Here is a 13,880-nt window from a genome sequence, read left to right as displayed (position 1 = left end):
TTTCACTGGGCAAATTTGATTTGCAACTCCACTCACTCAATCCACAGCTCAGTCCATTTAGCCTAAAGGTGAGAACTTTACCTTGTCAGAACTTGAAATATGCCCACCCCCAGCCTCTGCCCTAATCTGGTTATCTTTGATCTCAGCCGTGATGTCATCTTCACTGATGATGATTAGCTTAAAACACAAATGAAAAGACAGACAGCTGGGAAGTATTGAGCTGTAACCAGTCACTGAGGCCCTCTTGCCAGCAACATAGCAAAACTCAGTACTTCTTTTTTTGTTTTCATTTGAAATAGTTCCCATTTTCCCTCTCCTGTTGTGGAATATATTTTCCCCTTTTTTGTTTGAATGGTTTTTCTTTTATATCCTACATATTTGGAATATTTTTGACCAGACCAGTGTCTTCCTTGGGTTTTTCTAAATGGACATGTATGTGTGCATCCCTCGTTTTCAGGCATCCATGATGTCTGCTGAGAATGATCCTCTTGGCCCGCTACCTCCTGGTTGGGGTGAGTTCACATTCTTTCTTCTAAATACTGTACATATGTTCACTTTGCTGTCAGTATTTGCTATATTTAAATGGACAATAGATACAAACGGAAATGTGTCAATAGACATTGTACCTATTTTATGCCAAAATGGTCGTACAAAAGTACTTCATGATACTGATACCTCTTTCTTATGAAATCCTTCCCTCTACTGTCACTACTTGCTCTTCACAAAAATCACAGTCAGCAGCCAGTCAAAAAAGTCTGTTTAAAGCATGAGTCAGCATTGGTGATCATTTGTGTTGCCACATTGTGGGGCCGACTGTCCATTGTGTCTATTAAGCTACGGATTCTTTTCTGTGTTTTTATCAACTTTAGAGAGGCGTGTGGACTCCAATGATCGAGTGTACTTTGTCAACCATAACACCAAGACAACGCAGTGGGAAGACCCCCGAACCCAAGGGTGAGCTCAAGTGCCAAAAAAAAGAAAATTGAAGAAAGTGGATCTTATGCACATTAGAAAATATTTGAAATTGCATAATATATGGTACCTCATAACTCACAGAAGTCTGTATGAGTGCTGTAAAGTTGCTAACCTCTTGTTAATCTATTATTAAACAGGAAGAGAGAATGTAATATAATTAAGGATCTTTTTAAAGATTAAAGATTTAAGATTTAAAGATTTCTAATGTAAAAAGTCACCTAGGAGGTCAAACTGGTGTACCGAAAATAGTAGATTTTTTCCCACTTGCACCGGTGTTTACCAGTTCTATGGTGCTCTTACTAATACCATAATAATGTGGGCTTTCTCAGAAGGAAATTATACTTGATTATACTTGATTTCTGATCTGTCAAAAGGTAAATCAATCATGAGAGACATATCCATAGCAGTATTACGGTTTAAACCAAGAACTTTACTGTGATACTGTATTTTAAAACAAAAATTTGTAGTATTTTTCTCACACAAAATACAGCATTTTATAATCTACAGCAGTGATCCTCATTATTTTTTTTCACAAGAGCCACATTGGCAGAGAAAAATCAAGAGCAATGTTGATTCTCATTAATTTTTTTTTTCAACAAGAGCCACATTGCAGAGAAAAAATCAAAAGGGAGAAAGCCCACTTTACGACAAACAAACCAAAGTCCCCTTGCAAATGTCGTTCTAACATATTAGGCGTTTTTTTTGCATATTAAGCACAAGAAGTTCATCGATGAAGAAAACAAAATAAAGGAAATTTTGTCTATCACAATCTCTTGAAAAATTCCGCTGCTTTTTCATCTTGGCTATGCCTCGTACTTCGTTTTTTTAACTGCGGAAACACCCTCGTTTTTCCGCCCTTTCCTCGTCCCCTCTCCGGCGTCTCATGTTGATTTTTCGTTTGCTGCTTCCTCAAAATCTTTTTGCCTACCTATTTGTTTACAAACGCTTGTGTCTGTTCCCATTTCTGTTTTTGCTGGTTTGCCCTTTTTTTAATTAAGGAAAAACAAAAAATCATTTTTTGTGCCGCTCTTTCACGCTTGCTAGCGAGTAATTTAAACCTGCTGCAAGCGTGGCCACTGCCAAGTCAAAGTGTAAAAACAAATGGCCATAAAAGCGGCTCTTGCGTTTTCCAGCGTTTGAACAGTTGCCCCCTTCGGAAAAAGCACCATAATAAAGTAAAGCGAAGTTTTAGCAAAGATTGCGTTTTTTTATTTGAATGTTCACTGCATATTTATTTAAAGCACAATTTTAAAAATGTATTGCGCTGTCTACATATTGTTATAAAGCCTTTAACCCACGAGCCACCAATTAAAGCTCGGTGAGCATGTGGCTCGCGAGCAGCGCAATGAGTATCTCTGATCTACAGGAATAGGAAAACCTATTACAGGGCGTTTGTGGGCTCTTTAAACGTCTATAATCTCATAATCTCAATGTTGACAGACTTTAAAAAGTTAACCTTACTTGTATGAAGTTGCATGTTTCAGTATGGCTTTTAAATGTGTTTTTGGGAAAAAAATTGGTATTGATTATACTGTAACAACTACCAAACGAAACTGACATGGAACCAATGCCAATTTTACTTCATATCCTTTGTAATTGTTATTCCAGTGTGGATTTAAAATAGTTCTTAAATTGCATTCATAATGGGCCAAAAATGTCTTAAAAGTCTTAATTTTAACCTGGTGAAATCTGCAGAAGCCCTGTATTATCTTCAAAGTAATTTTAACTCCCATCGTTCAACCCATGATAACAACAGTTGATCTGTTGTTGAAGCTGCAACAGCTTGTTGTACAAAATGGGATTATGCAGTGAAATTACATAACTTTGATAGATTGTAACCAGTATTGCAATACAACCCTTCTATCTTGTACAGCCTATAAACATTGGTCCATCATGAAAATTCTCAAAATATGATATTGGAATTTTCTAAAATGTATATCATCTCACATTGCTAACATGTAGGATTTGTCACTAATGTTTTATGTAGTGACACAAGTTGCAGCTGGAAGCTTGCTCTAGTGTCCCTGGCCTGTCTAGATTTCATGGCAGCTTAGTTTGACAAAAACAAGTTCATAGCCAAGTATGGGGTAAAGTCCATGTGGAGTTGGAAGAGTTTTCACAGAGCTATGTTGGGTTAGGTTCAGTTCTTGTCCTTGGAAATGGCTATCATTTTCCATATGAATCAACCCATGCATATAATTGCTCTGTGTGTGCAGGCTACAGAATGAGGATCCTCTGCCTGAAGGTTGGGAGATCCGGTACACAAGGGAAGGAGTTCGCTACTTTGTGGATCACAACACCCGAACCACCACTTTTAGTGACCCCCGCACTGGGAAGTCCTCTGTGTAAGAATGCATTTTAAAATGATTTACTTGTTCATGTGTGCTATATTACATTACATGTTACCGAAGACCATGCCAGAGGCTGTGTTTTGGCTGTAGCCTGAGGAGCTGCAGCCGTGGGAACTTGTGCATAGTTTAAGGGAACATGTTTACTAGAACCAGATGTACATACAGCTCATGTGAGGTAAAGAAAAATATATGTTGATTCAGAAAACAACGCTTCCCACTGGTATTTAATTTCAAGGGTTGTATTTCACACAGGGACGTTCAGGGAATTTAATGCATTTTCTCAGAATGTTAAATTTGTACAAGAGCATATTTCACATGTGGCACATTTTTTCAGTATGAAATTATTCACCCCTGAAGAAAAATGCTTCTTTACCATTGCATGAAATTAAAGTTTAAATCATTTTGTTCTTCACAGCACCAAAGGTCCTCAGATTGCTTATGAACGCAGCTTCAGATGGAAGCTTGCCCATTTCCGTTACTTGTGCCAGGTAGGTGTTCTCTTTCTCTTACTCCATCATCCTGTTTCTTGCTCTCAGTCACTCATCATGATCTTACCTCCCCAAAATGCATTAATGTTTTCCTCTGTCTTTCCTCAGTCCAATGCTCTCCCTAGCCATGTGAAGATCACCGTCTCCAGACAGACGTTGTTTGAAGACTCTTTCCAGCAAGTAAGACGGTCCTTCTACCACTGTCTGAGTTCAATAAGTAATATAAGCAGCATGCACAGTAATGAATTTAATAATAGTAATGAAAAGTGCAGTGATGCATCACAGTCTACATGTGTGGTTTATTCCAGAGTTTTCTTCTGCTATACATTCAAAAATGCAATGCACGTCACTTGCTGATCTTGTGTATGTTTCTCTCTCTCTGTTAGATAATGGCTCTGAAGCCCTACGACTTGAGGAGGAGACTCTATGTTATCTTCAGAGGCGAGGAGGGTCTAGACTATGGCGGCTTAGCCCGGTAATATATACAATATACAATATGTAATATACATAATATATATCCATAGTGCAAACTAGGTTTTTGCAAAATGTAAGTAGTAGCTGATCATGTGCAACTCTTGTCTCCCCTTCTCTCATTTCACATCTTTTCCTCCTTTCATTTCCCCCTCATCTACACTCCGTTGCCTTTGTCCTCTCTCTTGCTTCTGTCTCACCTCACTTTACAGAGAGTGGTTCTTCTTGTTGTCCCATGAAGTGCTGAACCCCATGTACTGTCTGTTCGAGTACGCCGGCAAGAGCAATTACTGCCTGCAGATCAACCCGGCCTCGGCTATCAACCCGGACCACCTCTCCTACTTCTGCTTCATAGGCCGCTTCATTGCAATGGCAAGTTCACATGCAAACAGTCCTGGTAACATTAACACCTAGTGAAATAGGCTGACATTTTTATCGTAATTATGTTGACTAAAATGATCAAACCAGACTGTGCACAATCTATTCATAGCTTCAGATTGTTATTTTCTCCAGTACACCATGCTGTATTCAGTAAATGTTTTCAGCTATCATGCTTTCATCTGATGAGTAGTTAGCGGCGCAGTAATAACAATTTAATTTCTCTTTTTATTTGTCTCTTGCTGCAGGCACTTTTCCACGGCAAGTTCATCGACACAGGCTTCTCTCTGCCTTTCTATAAACGCATGCTGAACAAGAAGCTAATACTCAAAGACCTGGAGTCCATCGACCCAGAGTTCTACAACTCACTTATATGGATCAGGTAATTTGTGTCTTCAGTCTATACAGCCCTCAGAATGTAATTGTGTATTCTTTTGACAGCAGAAAGCATGGTTTGGTTTATCGCTCCACTTGCATTTTCAACTAATACTTATTACCAACTACAGTATTTCTTCCTGAGCGGTGTGTTGTGTATGGTAATGCCAAATAACACTCCAACACTGTCCAATGAATAAGATACATGAACTTCCATATGTTTTCACCCTTTGTATGAAGTCCAAAAGGCCACTTTGTATCATCATTTTCTTTGGTCGGGGCCATAGGAACCAAACTGCATGTGTGAAAAACACCTGTAGGCGAAACAAGTCCCTTGTGTATCTATAACCCAGAATCACAAATATAAGCAAGAACTCCACATAAGTGAGAAACCTCAGGAAGAGCACTCAGGGAGGGATCGCTGTTCAGTTATGGACGTTTATAGTAATAAGGCAGTCAGATTTTATGCTTATGGATGGATATGTTTCAAATTATTTTATTGAACAATGAACTGTTGACCGGATTATGCTGTGACAGCAACACAATCTAATCTCTCCTCAGGGACAACAACATTGAAGAGTGTGGTCTGGAAATGTACTTCTCAGTAGACATGGAGATCCTGGGGAAGATCACATCTCATGACCTCAAACCTGATGGCACCAATGTTCTAGTCACTGAGGAGAACAAGGAGGAGTATATCGGGTTGAGTATAGCCACTGGTTTATCATAAAAGTGACTATATCTGGCATCTGACTATAATTTTGAGAGTGACTGTAATTCTTGCCGTCTGCCTTGCAGTCTAATGGCAGAATGGAGGTTCTCTCGAGGGGTAGAAGGTCAGACCAAAGCCTTCCTGGACGGCTTCAACGAGGTGGTTCCACTCCAGTGGCTCCAGTACTTTGATGAAAAGGAGCTTGAGGTGAGCAACATCCCCGATGCTGCTAGTGCAGTAACATGCTCCGGTCTATGTTAATGTTTCTTATGTGTGTTTATTTTAATCCCAATAACCTATCCCACTCGACAGAGCTTTTATCCCAGTAAGCAATCTGGTTAATTAATCATTACTTGAGTAAGATGAATAATGTGTGTAGAAAATTATTATTTATCTGTAGAGAATTCCCCGTATGCATCTCTCCCTTTACGTCTGTCTATTTTTGGTTTATTCTGTCAGCGCTCAAAATTAGGGATGTCCTGTTGTCCCATGGACAATAAAAATAACACCTGGGACACAAGATTGGGTATCTGGGGCAAGTCTGAGACAATGTATCATCACAAATTGAATGAATAAGTTTATCATCATTTTAATTGTTAGGTGGCACTGGCACAAGCTCTGTGCTACGTCTCATGTGCACCCAAAATCAGTCAAAGAGAGGTTTCTCCCTCTCCTCTTGTGTCGTGTGCAGTCAGTCAGTAGGTGTGCTGTGTGGGGCACGTTTGACCATCCAAGTCTTACTCTCCAGTTATCATTATGTAGCATAAACAGTCAGATGTTTCACCACCCCTGTGTTCTGGGTCATTCATGTGCTTGTACATGTGTGTCTGATCCAGGTGATGCTGTGTGGCATGCAGGAAGTAGACCTGCAGGACTGGCAGAGGAACACAGTGTATCGTCACTACACGAGGAACAGCAAACAGATCATCTGGTTCTGGCAGGTACGGTCTCACACACACAAACACACACCTTATGTCTGTACTCGCCACCCTCTGCTGTTAATAACTGAAAGGGGCAGAATAGAAACACAATATTCAAAGGTGTTGCACCTTACTGGTTTTCGTTTGAGTTCATGTTGAAATGATATTATATCATCTGACGGTCTAGTCAGTGGTCTCTGGTCACTGATGGGTGGGTGTGTGTGTGTGTGTGTGTGTGTTGTCACTTCCTCCCCTGCAGCTGGTGAAAGAAGTGGACAATGAAGTCCGACTGCGGCTCATGCAGTTTGTCACTGGAACCTGCAGGCTTCCTCTGGGCGGCTTCGCTGAACTCATGGGTCAGTGTCAGACAGACTCACAAAGAGGAACACATTTACTATATCATCGTAATCATTCAGACACACAGAGCTACTACACACACACACACATAATTCTTCATCTTCTTTTGGATTGCAGGAAGTAATGGCCCCCAGAAGTTCTGTATTGAGAAGGTGGGGAAGGACACATGGCTTCCTCGGAGCCACACGTGGTGAGTAGAAATTAGTAGTTAATAGGATTCAGATAGGTAATAATAAGGAATTGACTGAACGGCATGGCACGAGATAGAAACAGTAAAAGTAACTAGTAACTAATAACTTAACCTTATAGTAGCATAAACGTGACAGACCATGACCGTGTACTGATCTTTGGTCTTCCCTTTTTGTCTTTTCAGTTTTAACCGTTTGGACTTGCCTCCTTACAAGAGTTTCGAACAGCTGAAAGAGAAGCTGCTCTTTGCCATCGAGGAAACAGAAGGATTTGGCCAAGAATAGAGGGAGGAGTCCCCTTGTATTTCTCTCCCTCCCCCATCGCTGTTTATTCAGCCAAGTAAAAACAAACAAACAAAAAAAATTGCACAAAATAACCACCAATGTATATAAGCTATTTTGACATTTTAAACCAAATCTTAATTTGCAGCATCATTTTTGCCGCAATCCTGTTCCCCAGCCCTTATATATTATATGATACCCCATCATGAAATATGCAAGCATTTCAGCATTTCTGCTCCTCTGTTTAAAAACAGAAATCATGGATATTTTTTTAATTTCCTCCCCACTGCTGACTGGCTTTTTAAAAGAGACTAAAAGTGTTTTTGAGAGGATTTTATAGTTGAAGCGCAATCTTCTTTTAAAGCTCTAGTTCTATAGAGCTTCTAAAAGGCAAAAGTAGTATTGGGGTCTGGTGCCTGAATTTTTTTCTCCCCTGTTGGACCCATAGTAATTATTTTGCCATTTCTGCGTGCTTGCATGGCTGCCTCCGGAGATGAGAAGACTGCTGTGACCAGCTTCCACCACCACACATACACAAACAAAGACATTTTAGCATGGATGCTCTGTCTCTTCATGAGTTTTTTTTTTTTTTTTAACCATCATCGTCAAAAAGGCAAAGTGTTCAGGATTGACTGACCTGAAGCAGATGAAGAATATCCCTCATACATTTGTCCCCTCAATGACATTCTGGACAACAGCCCAGAGTATCACCGGATCCTCCCATTGGAATAAAGACACCAGTGTCGTGAAGTTGGTGGAGAACGGCTACTTTATCAAAAGGAATAAGGGGATTCAAGGAAAATTCTTGATTTAAGTGAAAGAGTGAACTGTGTGTGTGGTGGCGTCGGGGTCTGTGGTTCATAGTTCTGATGTTTAAGCCAGTGACCTCTGGACATGTTCTGTTCCACCTAGACTGCAGCCCACTGCTTCAGTTAGCAAGGAAGATACACACCAGGATGACATCTCACAGTTTTTATTCAAAGATTGAGTTGTTTGGAAAATTGTCACAACAAAAAAGAGGAAAAAAGCAGATTCTGGCTGAGTGGTTCTTGTGTGCCTGACTGATTCGCTTTTGCTTCATTCAGTTCCGATCTCGGTAATCTTGGTGATCTCTGTAAAGTGATGCCAGTCGTATGAAGCCACTGTGAGTTACAAAGCACAGGAAGATCACATTTACTTTAACTCCTCAGTTATTGGTAACCATTAAAATCAAAGGCAGCTTATAATATTTCATCCATCCATCTTGAGTTGTAATAAGGTCCAAAGGACTCCTCATTCATATGAATGTCCTCCTTTCAGCACATTCATACATGTACTGAAAGAAGCTTCTGTTTCAGCTTCTCACTTATTACCAACCATTAATCACAACTGGAGTAGTAACGCAATAATGTCCTTCTAAGTTCCACATATAATGAGGTTTTTATTTTTTATTTTGGCCAGTGATCATAAAGAAGATCAGGGGCACTGGACTAAAAAAGTCAATCAAATTTTGTGTCTTGAATGACTTGAAAGCAACATATACAAACATATACAACTATATACAAATATTGCATGCTGGCATCACAGAGCGGCCACTGGCTAAATAAAAGAAAATAAGCATTTTAACATTTCTGTGGGGCTGAAATTTTGGGCTTCTGAAAGTCACGGGTCATAAGCCTGTACGGTATTGTTGGAAAATAACAATTCTGTCACATACAGTGTGTATCTGCTATTTTCAACAGTGTGACTACAGTAAAGCAACACAAAATTTAAGCAGTAGTGCAGAGCCCACTTTTCTTTTTCAGTTTAATTTATTCCTCCATGTTCAGTCTCATTCTCAGGTTTTGTGCTGAGATCAGTCAAGTCAAGGCTGTTTGCAGAAAACAAAACTAGCCTAATTCACATACAAATAATGATTAGAAGACTTCATTCATAAGACACTAATGTGCCACAGACCAAATAATGTGTGGAAAACCTTCCACAGTGCAAGCACAGCAGCAAGCCTGATGATGCATCACATTGTTAATTGTGTGTTTTTGTTTTTGCACCCCCATTTTCCCCTTGTCTTTTCTTTCCTTAAATGCTTCAGGGGACATGCCCTTTGTTTTTCAAAATGTCACGTCTAACTCCATTGTTTCTTGATGACAACTCTGGTGCTTATTCTTTCAGTCAGCAGTCTAAACGCAGGATAAAAAGCTGGCAGTGGCCGGCCATCCTCCTTCTTTTCTTTTAGCATTGTGTTTTTTTCAGACCACTGCAGACAGCAGCAAGCTGCTTTAGACTTTCTAGGAGGAGCTTGTGATTACTCAAGTTATCAGTGATGTATATAACATGTATTCAGCTGTCCCTATGGAAGAGCTGGAATGAGGGACGACAGTATGAAGAAAAACATTTACTGTAGCAAAAGGAGCTGACTCTTAAGAGAAGTCAAAACTGCATAACTTTGTGCTTCCTTTTGAACGGAAACCTGTAATCAAAGAAAATCAACTGTGTATGTGAATATTCATTGTATAAAGATAATGAAAGTAAATAAAGTACTTAAATATTATAATTAATTACACAGAGCCGCCGCTCCATTGATGGAAATCTGTGATGCCTTTGTTCTTATCAAAAATAGATGGGACGCTTCAGGTTGCCTCCATCGCAGCAAGTAACAAGATCAAAGATCACCTGGACAGGTGGATTCCCTCAAAGCAAAGCTGAGTCATGATGCTGTCTATCATTTCAGTACGTGATTACGCTGCAGGGAACTGTGCTGGCTGCGGTTTAGGCAATCTGAAACGCATCCAAACTGTAACATATCGTGTAGATACACACTGTAAACACCAACTACACTGTACAGAATGCCCCTTTACTGGAGACGATGTGTATAGAAGATTCATTTTTAATCTGCTTTCACCCACTTTAATGAAGAGAGATGGATTTATGAGATACAAATAAATAAGTGAATAAACCCCCTCCATGACCATGCTTTCTTTTGTTTGTTGTGTGATTATCGGGAGGTGAGAGGCCTTCTGCTCAGGATGTACAACAAAACTGGTTCTTCTGTTCTGAAAGAAAAATAAAATAATGTACTCTTGGTTTATCTTTTGTTTTGACTGGATCTTACCTGTGGAAAGAACCATATTGAATAAATGTATCTGACCATCTTTACAGCTGGTTTGAATTCGTTTTTATTTCTTGTCACACGGCTGTGGCAAGAGCAGGTACCTTTTATTTTCTTGTATGTTTTAAGTTCAGGTTTCAGTTCATTTCTGCATTTTCAGCAGTGCTTTTCATTTTTTTGTACAATTGTCAGCATTCCAGTTTCAGCTGGAAATGCAGTTTCTAATTAATTTATTCTGTAGCAGCACCTGTGCTGTGCCTCCTGTACTGTTCAGACTTACTGGATTTTTACTTAGTTGCAGAACTTTAAATGTAGTTTAGAAATAGCCTATACAAACAGAACATGAATCTCTACAATAACAGTACAACATCTTCATATAAAATAAATGTCAGCAAGCATTCATTTGGTGATCTGGACGTAAAAAGATGTGAACACCTGCTAAATTTGCTTGTAAGGTGGAAGTTCATTAGACGTCTAGATTGCATGCAATGGCTTTTTAGAGGGCATATGACTTGAAATATTCCTTTAACAGACCTGATTCTGGGTCTAGGAGTTATTAAAAGGAATATATGAAATATATCTGTAACATAGCCGTCTAATCAGCCTCCACTTTTCCACTTTTGACGTGTCCTCAGAGAGCTACAATAACAGGGCAGGTATTGGCCTGCTGTAACCACCGGTTCAGATATGAAAAAGCAGTCATTGTAATAATGTGCTGATAACTAATGTGACAGCTGACCAGGATGTTTATGGCTTGGTTCATTAAATAACCACAATGTCGGTGCCGAGTTAGCATTCACACCGTCGTTCTGCCAGCGTTTACGTTTTTCAGTCGACTTAAGTGAGTAGTGCGTACCCAATGAACACAGGGAACATACTGTTCAACCCCTGACCTATCTGGAATAAAATGAATATAATCCTCAGATATTTCAGGTTACGATTTAACAGCACCTCTCCCTCTCAAATCTGATTTATCATTGGGTTTGAAGTAATACCTTCAGGTAGATTGAACACTCCACAGACTATCTTCTATATCCAGGAATGGATTCATTAAATCTCAAAAGACAAACAATTAAGATCATTTTTATCTGAAGAAAACCCAGCATTCCAGTAAAAACACAATCAATGTGTAAACTTTAACATTTACTTTAATATTTACTATAACATTTATGTTTGACTCCAGATATACAGATACAGCTTTGTAATGAAATTGGTTACGTTTATTGATCCAAACTTAAAAAAGTGACAATGTTCACTGTTTTCAAATATTTAGCCCATCTCAGGGGCCAGCTGTCAGACAAAAGCCAGACATTGATAGATATATAGACACCATGTAGATCCTGTTTACCACTGCGATATCAAAAGCTGAGTGTTGCAGCTTTGATGGTTGGACGTTGAATCTCGTAAAGGCATTCTGTGTGCAAGGCCACTCACAGTTATACTGTATTAGTGGTTATAAAGTCACAGAAAGAAAACATTAGCATTTTATTTGCATGATAGCAAATATTAACAGCCCTAAAGCCCCCAAAGGCATCCTATTCCCCTCAGTGGTGATCACAGCTTCATCCTAGCTTCTTCAAGAGGTCGACAGCCTCTTTATGGACCTGCAGAGGAACAAATATACTGTAAACCCACTGAGTATGTTCACAGCAGCACGTACAATTCCTACATCTTCCTCACGGTTAAACTTTATTACATCTGGGTCAGGTACAAACGCAGTAAATCAACAAGCTAGTAGTCTAGGTGTATGTACCTCTTTGTCTTCTTGTGTGTGAGGAGGGTACTCTTTTGCTTTGGTCAGCCACAGAAGTGCTTTCTGTTTGTCGTTCATGGCCATGTAGGTCTTCCCGAGCATTACCAGGTTTTTACTATAGAAGTTTGGATCAACTGAGAAAAAATAAAGAAATTGTGTGTTAGTTGAATACAATAAAACCTCTGAATAACACATTTACAAGCACAGTGCTGTCTGAGTATTTGAGCTGCAGCCAACAGGAGATCAGCAGCTGCCTCAGTGACTTTATTAGCATGCTGTATTTTACCTTCTTCAGCTTTCAGGAAGAATTCCAAAGCCTGAAAGAGGCAGAGAAGCATGACTTCATTCACATGTGCAAAGATGTTTGTAACCCTCCAGGCCCAAACCAAAAAGTGACAAACAACATGTCATTTCAGCCTGAAGCTGCATTAACAGTCAAGCATTGAGCAGTTAGTAACAAAACAAAGAAAGACTCCTCACCTCCTCGTATGTGGACGTAGGCGGTGATGAAAAAATTACAGCCGCCACCTTGCGTTGATACCATGGCAGCTCAGCAAAAGCAAAGCACCTTAGAGAGTGAAAATATACAGATTTCCCTTAATAATAAAGCCTTTAAGCTCTAATAATATATAATTTGGCACAGTAGGGACATCTTGGACAAAAGGTCTGACCTGGTAAACATTATAACTGCTAATCATCAGCATGTTAGCATTTAGCTCAGAGCATTGCTGTGCCTCACAGAGCTGCTAGCATAGACTTTAAAATGAGTCCTTTATTCAACATGCAGACTGTAGAGGAAAAATAAATGATCATTTGGTGAATAACCTTTGTATTAAGTGTGATTCTCTGTGTTATACTGTTTTGTAGAAAGCATGACTGGCTCCATTTTAGTCATTTCTATTCATATTAAGTAAGAAAATGTAGGACTTCTTGTGGCACGCTACAGTTTTTTGCAGTGAAGTAATATCCAGTAAACACTAGATTAGAAGTACAGCTCTGTTAACCTCCAGTGGCAATGAGGGGGAATCGCAACAAAACTGACAAGAACATCTTTTTCTCCAAAACAGCAAAAGTGTTATTCCCCTTTGAAAGAACATATGGTAAACATCTGTATCTTTAAGTCTCATGCAATTTGGTTTTTCGCTGTTTCTTTCCATCTGGTTTACATGCAGTTCCGATTGCGTTCTCAGGGCCTCAAAGAGTGACAACTGCAATATTTCTGCCACCACTTACTCCTCTTCACCCTCATCACTGCCACCATTCCTACAGCAAAAACACTTATTCCAGTGCCAACCACTTCCTCAGCCTCCAGAAAGAGAGTTGTCAAATGTAAAACAGACTTGGCTTGTCTAAGTTTGTATCCATCAGAGCTCGATATTATCTTTTTTCCTCAGCGTCCCGCAACTGCCCTAAATTCTACTTTCAACTCCCAAATTGTCCCAGATTGTTCCAAATTTTCCCCCAAATTCCAAATGTTTTTTTAATTTTATTTTACATAATAAAAAAGTACATTTTATCATTTTATTTCAGTAACTCGCATCACTT

General features: G+C 39.4%; 2 protein-coding genes across 2 annotated transcripts in view; one reads left to right on the top strand and one right to left on the bottom strand.

Moving 5' to 3' along the window:
- The window catches only part of LOC118324791 (NEDD4-like E3 ubiquitin-protein ligase WWP1), a 29,319-nt gene extending 18,690 nt beyond the window's left edge, over positions 1-10,629 (top strand). Inside the window, 14 exon segments of the mRNA XM_035657294.1 lie at positions 458-512; positions 870-954; positions 3,192-3,320; positions 3,742-3,814; positions 3,923-3,994; positions 4,201-4,289; positions 4,498-4,657; positions 4,912-5,045; positions 5,600-5,740; positions 5,837-5,957; positions 6,587-6,691; positions 6,930-7,026; positions 7,145-7,217; positions 7,401-10,629. Coding sequence (XP_035513187.1) covers positions 458-512; positions 870-954; positions 3,192-3,320; positions 3,742-3,814; positions 3,923-3,994; positions 4,201-4,289; positions 4,498-4,657; positions 4,912-5,045; positions 5,600-5,740; positions 5,837-5,957; positions 6,587-6,691; positions 6,930-7,026; positions 7,145-7,217; positions 7,401-7,500 — 1,434 coding nt within the window. The 3' untranslated portion in view covers positions 7,501-10,629.
- Positions 10,630-11,712: 1,083 nt separating this feature from the next.
- Positions 11,713-13,880, bottom strand: part of rmdn1 (regulator of microtubule dynamics 1) — a 4,954-nt gene continuing 2,786 nt past the window's right edge. Inside the window, exons 7-10 of the mRNA XM_035657414.1 lie at positions 12,816-12,903; positions 12,622-12,652; positions 12,336-12,469; positions 11,713-12,186 (exon numbers count right to left, since the gene is read on the bottom strand). Coding sequence (XP_035513307.1) covers positions 12,145-12,186; positions 12,336-12,469; positions 12,622-12,652; positions 12,816-12,903 — 295 coding nt within the window. The 3' untranslated portion in view covers positions 11,713-12,144. The remainder of the gene's footprint in view (positions 12,187-12,335; positions 12,470-12,621; positions 12,653-12,815; positions 12,904-13,880) is intronic.

This window comes from Morone saxatilis, unplaced genomic scaffold, assembly GCF_004916995.1.
Source record: "Morone saxatilis isolate NCDOM2014 unplaced genomic scaffold, NCSU_SB_2.0 Contig0, whole genome shotgun sequence".
NCBI classification, from domain to species: Eukaryota; Metazoa; Chordata; class Actinopteri; family Moronidae; genus Morone; species Morone saxatilis.
This window is presented reverse-complemented; position numbering and strand designations above follow the sequence as displayed.